Genomic DNA, 10,000 nt, shown 5'->3' on the forward strand with positions numbered 1-10,000 from the left:
TGGCGGCGGCGGCGTCCGGCATCAGACCGTGGAGCATCGCGGCGGCGGCGGCGGCGAGCACCTCAGCCGCCTGTTTCGGTTTCTTTTTCCTAACCTTGACCTCCTTACTCGTCTTCGGGTCTCCAGCCAGCGAGTCTTTCTTGCTCTTCCCGGCAGGTTTCCCGCCCTTGTTCCCGTCCGCCTTGCTCCCCGCCGCCTTCCCCTCCCCGGGGTCGCTCTTCTTCCGCCTCTTGGGTTCCACTGCCTGGACGCCGCCGCCGTCGGCCGCCGTCGCCGCCGCGCCCTTCCTCTTGGCCCCGGCGGGCGTGGCCGCGGGCACGAAGGAGAGGAGGGTCTGTTTGGCCGTTGGGAACGTCTTTTTAGCCCGGGACGGTTTGGGCGTCCACTCCCCCGGGGCGGGGGCGGGAGCGGGGCCGGCGCCGGCCTTGGCCCGGGGCTTGCGGACGCGCGGCTTCTTGGCCGGGGCCGGCGTTGTATCCAGGGCGGCCATGGTCTGCATCTTGGCCTCGTCCTCCACTGTGCAGACGAAGCGCGCGCGGGGGGGGGGGGAACCCACAGAGACGTTACGGATGACCAGGTTGTTACAGACACGTTTGTGACACTTTTTTTCTGATGTGAATTGGATCGAGCAGTTATTCTCTTATTTGGGAAAAAAACAACAATTTACCCCACTCGCTTCCCCCACACACACACACACACACACACACACACACACACACACACACACACACACACACACACACACACACACACACACACACACACACACACACACACACACACACACACACACACACACACACACACACACACACACACACCTGACAGATTCCAAACCAGCTGCTTCCACTTCTCCACGTCGAGACTGCCCTCAGAGTCAGAGCTGTTGTTCCAAGGAGGAATCGGGGGGGCGATGGCCGAAACCTCCCCTGTCTCCGGGGGCTGAGGGTCACCCAGCTTCCTCTTGGTCGACTTTAGGGTACAGAAGACATTGTTTAGCGTACTACTGCATCAGCCGTGATACATAAACGGCTTCTCTCCTACATTAAAAGGAGAACTCTGGCGATTTTTAACCCCATTATTGTTTTCCTGAGGGTCACCCCATGTTGAGTGAAGCTAAAAACCAGACGAAAAATTGATTTGACCAAAGCCAGAGATCTGCACTGGCTGCCGGCGCTACAGAATAGCTATAGCACTAACCTATGGGGGCAAGCTCTTTATCCGCTTTTGGGGCTTCTAAACAAATTCCGAAAACCATTCCAAGACCTCGGTAACATGAGTTGGTTCCTTACGAGACACCACCGTGCACGTTTTAACTCAAATAAGTGTGGCGAAACAGTATAACCTTTGCGTTATTGCACGTAAACACTCACCGCAGATTACCCCGTGGACATATCCAGGAAGCCCTTACTAGCCGATAGAAGAACGGATGCGGTGAGTGTTTACATGAAATAACGCAGCGTATACTGTTTCGGATGGATGTGTTTAGAAGCCCCAAAAGCAGATGAAGATCTTGCCAACATAGGTTAGCGTTAGAGCTATTCCGTAGCACCGGTAGCCAGTGCAGATCTCTGGCTTGGTCAAATCAATTTCCGTCAGTTTTTTTTTTTTTTTTTTTCCCCTCAACAATCGAGTTCTCCTTTAAAGGGTTGAGTTCTATTTTCAAACCTTTGCAGTCTGTGACTTTTTTGGCGTCGGTGTCTTCTTCAGCACCGGTGTCTTTTTCACAGGTGTTGCTTGGCCTTTGCCGGCGGTGGCTTTTCCTTTCACGGCGGTGGCTTTTCCTTTCACGGCGGTGGCTTTTCCTTTCACGGCGGTGGCTTTTCCTTTCACGGCGGTGGCTTTTCCTTTCACGGCGGTGGCTTTTTCTTTCACAGCGGTGGCTTTTCCTTTCACGGCGGTGGCTTTTTCTTTCACGGCGGTGGCTTTTTCTTTCACGGGTGTGGCTTTTCCTTTCACGGGTGTGGCTTTTCCTTTCACGGGTGTGGCTTTTCCTTTCACGGGTGTGGCTTTAACTTTCACAGTCTTTGCCATGTCTAGGACGGAGGGAAATGAGAGCACATTCGAATGTAGGAATCAGACGCCACGGCAAAGAGAAGCACCTTGTAAGCAAATTGACTGACGACTGCCAATCGACAAATTATTCCTAAAAGATCTGTCAACCTTGCTTGTATCACAGCCCTGCACGAGTCCCTCTGGGCTACATACCTGAGACGGGGCCAGGAGAGGCAGCTGTGGAGCCAGGGACCGCTCTGGACCTCTGTTGGAATAATTATAAGCAAGTAAATCAATGATGTATGCATCCAGAGACAGTTCTGCAGACAGCAAAAACAATCAAAGGTTTAACGAGGACCAACGAAGCATGTTAACCAACGCCCACCTTCACTGGAGTCTTCTTCCCAGCCTCCGAGGTGGAGCTCAGAGCTACGTCCTCCTTCTTGGCCCTCTTGGCTTTCGGGGCGGCCTTGGCCTTCGGTGTGGAGGTTGAAGTTGCGGAGACTTTGGGTGCCCTGGGTTTAGACTTTGCTTTGGATGGGGGCTTGGAAGTCGGCGCTGGCTATGAGGACAAATATCATCGGCGTGAGCAGCAGCAACAACAACAACAAACCTCCATAAGCTGTAAAGGCCGTCTTAAGGATCGGGGTATCCATTAGGGATGTGAATAACTCAAAATTTTCATGGTTGAATAATCAGTGGGTGGTATGAACGAATGATCGATTATTCGATGTGTGCCGACATTCACAAAGGCAGCCATGGATCATCGGCAAGAAATCACTTAATATCTTAAACGCAAAAAAACAAACTTTAACAGTGATCAGTGTTTGTGTTGTATATATTAATAGTTATGCTTGTGTATTGTGTATGTTGTTTTTCTGTACATGATTAATAATAATAAAAAAAAAACTAATAGTGCTACAGAACCAACATTAGTTCCGTCCGTTAATTCTTGTTTATTTGAACGGGAAAAAATGTTAACGGTCCAAATGTTAAAAATCGACTTTGACCCTCGGGAACGAATAATCGAATAGTCGAATATCCTGACCCATCCCTAGTATCCATCCACACACCACGCGTCTCCAGACGTCCACCCTTAAGTGTGTGCGTGGGGCTTACTGCGGCGGGGCTCTTGGGGCTCCGCGGGGGGGCTGTTCCGGGGGCTTCCTTCGGGGCGGGTTTCGTTCTGGCCGCGTGTTTCCTTCTCGCCTCGAGTAACTTCAGCACGATTCCTAGCTCCTGTTGACCGGTTTCAAGAAGCAAGGTGTCAAAAACGGAAGACGTCGAATGTACAAAACGTTAAGATACGTCTCGGCGACGGATCCCGCTACCATGTCGTGGTCCTCCTCGCTGTCGGAGGCGGTGTCGCTGGACTCGGCGGCCGTGGGCCCCAAGGCGGGCTGGGGGACGAAGGCGGGCTTGGGGGCGAAGGCCGCAACATCGCGAGCGGCGTCGTCGTCGCTGCCGCTATCCAACGACCCGGGCGGCCGGACGGACGCAGGCCCAGAGCGGGGGGACGCCGCGGCCTTGCCCGGGGGCTGCGGTGTTGGGATCTTTAGGAACGAGCGAGTTCAGAGAGTGAGTTCAGAGATCAGATATTGCGCCGTGAGTCAAAGAAAATGTCCACAAAATGCACGGGATGAAATAACAAAAAAAAATATATATATAAATCTATAAAGAGTCATGCAAGGATCGCGATTATCTTTTATGACAATAAAGGTAAATTTAATCTTGGAGGGAGCAAGTAATGGTAACTATTTTATATTTTTTTCTGGTTCACTGAAGTTATTTTAAATGGGATTTTATTTTTGTGCTAGAGCTTCGACTGCATCTGCATATATTCTCAGTGCAAGTAAATGCCACAAAAAAAATATGCAAATTTTCCAAAAGATATTCGTAATATCGCAAAGCAATATTTTTCGAAAACGCTTGTTTAAAGCATCCGCGTAACACGTATCGACTCATGAATCATTCTGACCTCGTGATGTAAGCACCCTGAAACCCAAAAAAACGCAAGAGGATTCTAGGGCCTAACGGTACCTCCTCCTCTCCTCAACATGCGTACCATATAAAAATATAACGTACCACACTGCTCACCCCTTTGGCCCCACTGGCCCCGCCGCCGCCGCCGCCTGGCTTCCTGTTCACCACCACCGCAGTCTTAGCGGGAGCGTTCGAGCCGAAGAAATCCAAGATGGTTTTCATGCCGACGCCGGGCTGTCTGCCGCCGCCGCCGCCGCCGTCCCCTTCCTCACTGGTCCCGGGGCCGGGCGCGGCGGAGGGTTTGGCCCCCAGAGGCGCGGGGCCAGTGGCTGCAGGGGTAGCGGCGGTCTTGGCTGGTGTCGGAGCCTTTCCGAGCGGCGTGGCTGACGGCGTGGCCGCCTGTCGGTTCCCAGGCAGCGATCCCTCGTCGCTGTCTGAGGACGTCTCGCTGCTGCTGTCGCTGTCTGGCTTCCGGGCGCCTACGGCGGGGGTCTTCTTAGCGGCGGGGGTCTTAGCGGCGGGGGTCTTAGCAGCGGGGGACTTAGCAGCGGGGGTCTTCTTAGCGGCGGGGGTCTTAGCAGCGGGGGTCTTAGCGGCGGGGGTCTTAGCAGCGGGGGTCTTAGCAGCGGGGGTCTTAGCAGCGGGGGTCTTCTTAGCGGCGGGGGTCTTCTTAGCGGCGGGGGTCTTCTTGGTTGCAGGAGCAGCTCCGACCGCTTTAGTCTTGGGCGCAGTTTTGACGGCGGCTCCATCATCACTTTCCTCGCTGGACTCCGTGCTGGACGCAGCAGCAGAGGGCCGGGCCCTCTGCTTGGGGCCCGGGGCCGCAGGCGTGGGGGTCTTGGTGGCTGTAGGGGCCGCTCCGAGGGACGTCTTGGGTGTGGTGGGAGGGGCCTCATCCTCGCTGTCCGAGGACTCCGTCTCACTGGAGCTCTCCGCGGCCCGGGCCGGTGTGGCGGCGGCGGCGGCAGCGGCCACTGGGGTGGGCGCGCTGCCGGGCGTTTCGTTGGCAGCCTTGAAGTAATCCAAGATCTGCGTCTGTCTGCCGGCACCGTCGTCGTCGCTGTCGTCGCTGTCCTCGCTGCTCGACGCCGCCGACGAGGGTTTGGGGCCCAGAGGGGCGGGGCCAGGGGCCGCAGGGGCGGCGGTCTGGGCGGGTGCAGAGGCGGCGTTTGTAGGCGCCGCCTTCACAGGCTTTGGGGCGCCGACGGCCGATGCCTTGACAGCGGGCTGTGGCTGTGAAACCAGGTTGGAATCAAGCAGAACGAACACAAATGAACAGTGAATACATGTACTCGTAACGTCAATGAAAACAATCCCGACTTTGTTGACGCTAGTCATGTTAAAACGCTGGTCTCAAAGACCTCCGGTTCGTTCTCTTTGGCGACCCCCCCCTTTTCTCCCAGAGATACAAACTCCGTCCCCACCGACACCCAGTTCCTAACGTGCATAATACCGCACTTTGCAAGAGCATTCAACAGCGCCCGGGCCCACTCAGCATTGCATTACCTCATTCGGCGAAAGACGGAGACCTAAAATGCATTTATTTTACAGGACAATCCTCGAGATGGCGACCGTAGCATCGCGATGCACCCACCTCCGCGGTCTCCCGGTCGCTCTCTGAAGACGTGTCGCTGCTGACGCTGTCGGGCCTCCTGCGGACGGCCGCCGGCGCCGCGGACACGGACCCAGGCCTCCCTGGAGCGGCGGCCTTGGAGGGTGTGGAGGCCGCTCTGAGAGGCGTCTTCACGGGCGTGGGGGGAGGGGCCTCATCCTCGCTTTCCGAGGACTCCGTCTCGCTGGAGCTCTCTGCGGCCCGGGCCGGTGGGGCCGCAGCTTGCGGGGTCTTCTTGGTCGGAGAACCGGCGACGACCGGTTTAGCCTTGGAGGCGGCGGTGACCAGAGCGTCACCAGAGGGTTTGGCGGCGGGAGGTTTTTTGGCGGCGGGAGGCGCAGCAGAGGGCCGGGCCCTATCGGGGCCCGGGGCCGCAGGAGTGGGGGTCTTGGTGGCTGCAGAGACCGCTCCGAGGGGCGTCTTGGGTGTGGCGGGAGGGGCCTCGTCGTCGCTGTCCGAGGACTCCGTCTCGCTGGAGCTCTCTGCGGCCCGGGCCGGTGGGGCGGCTGCAGGAGGGGCCTTCCTATTGGCTGACGGCGTGGCCGCCTGTTGGTTCCCAGGCAACGATCCCTCGTCGCTGTCTGAGGACGTCTCGCTGCTGCTGTCGCTGTCTGGCTTCCCGGCGCCTGCGGCGGGGGTCTTAGCGGCGGGGGTCTTAGCGGCGGGGGTCTTAGCGGGCGTGGCCGCAGTCACCGGGGTCTTGTTGGTCGAAGAAGCGGCGACGACCGGTTTAGCCTTGGAGGCGGCGGTGACCAGGGCAGCCGGGGCGGTTTTGGTGGCGGGAGGTTTTTTGGCGGCGGCGGCTCCATCATCACTTTCCTCGCTGGACTCCGTGCTGGACGCAGCAGCAGAGGGCCGGGCCCTCTGCTTGGGGCCCGGGGCCGCGGGCGTGGGGGTCTTTGAGGGCGTAGAGACCGCTTTGGGGGCCGTCCTCACGGGCTTTGGAGTGGCGCCGGCCGTTGCCTTGGCGGGTGGCTTCGGAGACGAGCATAGTTAATACAAATTAGAATTTAAAAAGCTAGGTTAGGCAATTTGGAGAAGACGGCCAGAGTGTAATAGATTTAAAATGTATCCAACTGAGATAGTCCCGCCATTCTCTTCAGGTCCCCTTAGCAAAAGAGCACTCTCCCACCCCCCCCCCCTGGTTAGGGTTAGTAGGGTTAGGGTTAGTAGGGTTAGGGTTATGGTTAGGGTTAGTAGGGTTAGGGTTAGGGTTGGGGTTAGGGTTAGTAGGGTTAGGGTTAGGGTTGGGGTTAGGGTTAGTAGGGTTAGGGTTAGGGTTGGGGTTGGGGTTAGGGTTAGGGTTAGCCGAATGAACCGGTTGCCGGGCGTTTTAAAGGCCTGCAACCGCCACAGAAAACAGATTTATTTTTTCAACTGTCGAGAGAATTTGATGTACTGCTTGCTGTTGGGATGTAACGAGAGTGTCAACAAACAAAAAGATAGAGAACGCTTCTAACATAAATCGCCTACCCTACCTTATTACGATACTGTACTTATGGACGTATGAGTCTAAAGACTTGTGTCTAAAGTGAACGAAGATAAATCAATACTTTCTATACACTGGTCATGTTATCCATTATATTTAAGTTTGCATCGCGATGCACTCACCTCATCCTCGCTGTCCGAGGACTCCGTCTCGCTGGAGCTCTCTGCGGCCCGGGCCGGTGGGGCTGCAGCCTGCGGGGTCTTCTTGGTCGGAGAACCGGCGACGACCGGTTTAGCCTTGGAGGCGGCGGTGACCAGAGCAGCCGGGGCGGTTTTGGCGGCGGGAGGTTTTTTGGCGGCGGCGGCGCCATCATCACTTTCCTCGCTGGACTCCGCGCTGGACGCAGCAGCAGAGGGCCGGGCCCTATCGGGGCCCGGGGCCGCAGGAGTGGGGGTCTTGGTGGCTGTAGTGACCGCTCCGAGGGGCGTCTTGGGTGTGGTGGGAGGGGCCTTCCTATTGGCTGACGGCGTGGCCGCCTGTTGGTTCCCAGGCAGCGATTCCTCGTCGCTGTCTGAGGACGTCTCGCTGCTGTCGCTGTCTGGCTTCCCGGCGCCTGCGGCGGGGGTCTTAGCAGCGGGGGTCTTAGCAGCGGGGGTCTTAGCAGAGGGGGTCTTAGCAGCGGGGGTCTTAGCAGCGGGGGAATTAGCGGGCGTGGCTGCAGCCTGCAGGGTCTTGTTGGTCGAAGAAGCGGCTACAACCGGTTTAGCCTTGGATGCAGGTGGGGCAGGAGCAGGTGGAGTGGGCTTGGTGGTGGCGGTGGCCTTCTGCGTTTGAGCAGCGGCGCCATCGTCACTTTCGTCACTAGACTCACTACTGGACGAGGCAGGGGGTTTGGACTTGACAGGACCAGTGGCTGCCTTCACTGGTGCTTTTACAGCCTTGGTCACGGTGGTGGGTCTCGCCGGTGGCTTTTTTTTCTGTCGTTTCTAACGTCAGAATAATAAAATCAGAGAGGAACGAATGAGTATGTCCTGAGGTCGCTCAGGTGAATTGGAAAAGCCACCATTTTCACACAGGTCATTAAAACTTATGCATGATATTGCAGAACTACTCACCCCTGTAGTTCCCTCGTCGCTCTCTGAATCCGTATCACTGCTCTCTGGCTTGCTGGGAACTGTAGTTTTAACTGCGTTCCCATGAGTCTTCACTGGAGTTTGTTTGGATAATTTTATAGGAGTCTGTGGGTGAAATTAAAGTGTCAGCAGAAATATTTAGGGGTGGACTTCACAATACCACCTTGACCACCAAAACGTGGGAGATCATTATTTCAATTACAACATTCATTATTTCCTAGTCAGTGTTTTTCTTTCTTTTTTTTCCAGTGTCACGTGTTTATAAGTATTCTATGAATCATTGTAATTACAGAATCAAACTTCAAACACAAATATCCAAAACGAATTCAAAATGACTTCTGTTTATGTATCTTGACTGAGTCTGTCTGCACTGTTTCCTGTGTCTGGTCTGACTGGGCCTTACCTGTGAAAGTAGGCTCTGGCTGAGCAGTTCACTATCCTCCTCCTCCTCCTCCTCCTCCTCCTCCTCCTCATCACCAGCTGCAGTTTTTTTCGATCTTGCAGGCCGCTTGACCCCACCTTCAGAAAACGGGTTTCAAAACAAATAGTTTGACCGCTGAAGCGCAACAGTACTGCAGAATGAGCACAGCGCCCCGATGTTAAACTGACAAACTCACACATCATCACAACAGCTACAACAACTACAACAACAGCTACAACAACAGCTACACCCTGCCTGCGCGCTGTGTGTGAGCAGCACGCTACCTTTAGCGAGGGTCACTCCGTCCTCGGACTCCGACGTCTCGCTGCTGCTCTTCGGGTCTGCTTTCCGTCTCCTCTTGGTCAGCCCGTTGGACTTTCTATCATCGAATGAGACATCAACACGACGCCAGCCTGTGCGTTACTTTCACTGTTTAGAAGGGTTGATGTTATACATGGTTTGCACGGAGGGGCGGGGGGGTGGGGGGTGGGGGGGGGTGTAATCGTACTCACTCCAACCATGCGTTATAAATGTCCATCAAGGACGCAGACGTGCCCGTTTCCACCTGTAATGCAAAGAAGAACAGCTCAGTAGGTGTGTGTGTGTGTGTAGGTGTGTGTGTTAAGGTGTGTGTGTGGTGAATGTGTGTGTGTTAAGGTGTGTCTGTGTGTGTGTGTGTGTGTGTGGTGAATGTGTGTGTGTGTGTGTGGTGAATGTGTGTGTTAAGGTGTGTGTGTGTGTTAAGGTGTGTGTGTGTGTGTGTGTTAAGGTGTGTGTGTGTGTGTGTGTGTTAAGGTGTGTGTGTGTGTGTGTGTGTGTGTTAAGGTGTGTCTGTGTGTGTGTGTGTGTTAAGGTGTGTGTGTGTGTGTGTGTGTGTGTTAAGGTGTGTGTGTGTGTGTGTGTTAAGGTGTGTCTGTGTGTGCGTGTTAAGGTGTGTGTGTGTGTGTGTGTGTGTGTGTGTGTGTGTGTGTGCAGACCTGAGGTGCATGCTTCCTCAGCTCCTCGGCTGCGTCCAGCAGCCCGCTCTCCTTTAAATGACGACAGATCAGGAGGATCAAGCGGCCGCGCTTCAACGCGTCCGCGGACATCTTCAAAACAAGACGCGACAATGCGACAGACCATATATATACACGGAACAAAACTAAAACAAACTGGAAGAAGTACCCACGCTGCACACACACACACTCACCCCGCACCACACACGCGTGTTTGAGGCGGGTCGGTCCGGCCTTTGAACTACGAGTGTACTTCCGCTTTATTGCAGAGATGCACCATGGGACGTGTAGTCTGAACAACGAACCATGGAGCTATGGAAGTTTTCATAATTGTACTTGTGATCTAGTCTTTTAGCACTTAATAATATAACGATGTGTGAAGTAAAAAGTTATGTTAAAAGTGGATACGTACAAACCTGAAGATGGAGAAGT

At 55.0% G+C, this 10,000-nt stretch overlaps 1 protein-coding gene across 1 annotated transcript; it reads right to left on the reverse strand.

Moving 5' to 3' along the window:
• Positions 1 to 27: 27 nt before the first annotated feature.
• Positions 28 to 9,772, reverse strand: LOC311372878 (uncharacterized protein; the record flags this gene model as incomplete). Its single annotated transcript, XM_084489811.1, has 15 exons — positions 9,551 to 9,772; positions 9,086 to 9,138; positions 8,858 to 8,952; positions 8,556 to 8,671; positions 8,135 to 8,257; positions 7,202 to 8,005; positions 5,573 to 6,565; positions 4,081 to 5,211; positions 3,327 to 3,548; positions 3,115 to 3,234; positions 2,381 to 2,557; positions 2,209 to 2,260; positions 1,669 to 2,036; positions 822 to 972; positions 28 to 516 (listed from the first exon to the last, which is right to left on the reverse strand). Coding segments are annotated over exons 1-15 (5,005 nt in total), but the record flags the coding sequence as incomplete, so codon positions are not given.
• Positions 9,773 to 10,000: the final 228 nt, after the last annotated feature.

This window comes from Micromesistius poutassou, assembly GCF_964030765.1.
Source record: "Micromesistius poutassou genome assembly, contig: SCAFFOLD_5904, whole genome shotgun sequence".
Taxonomy (NCBI): domain Eukaryota; kingdom Metazoa; phylum Chordata; class Actinopteri; order Gadiformes; family Gadidae; genus Micromesistius; species Micromesistius poutassou.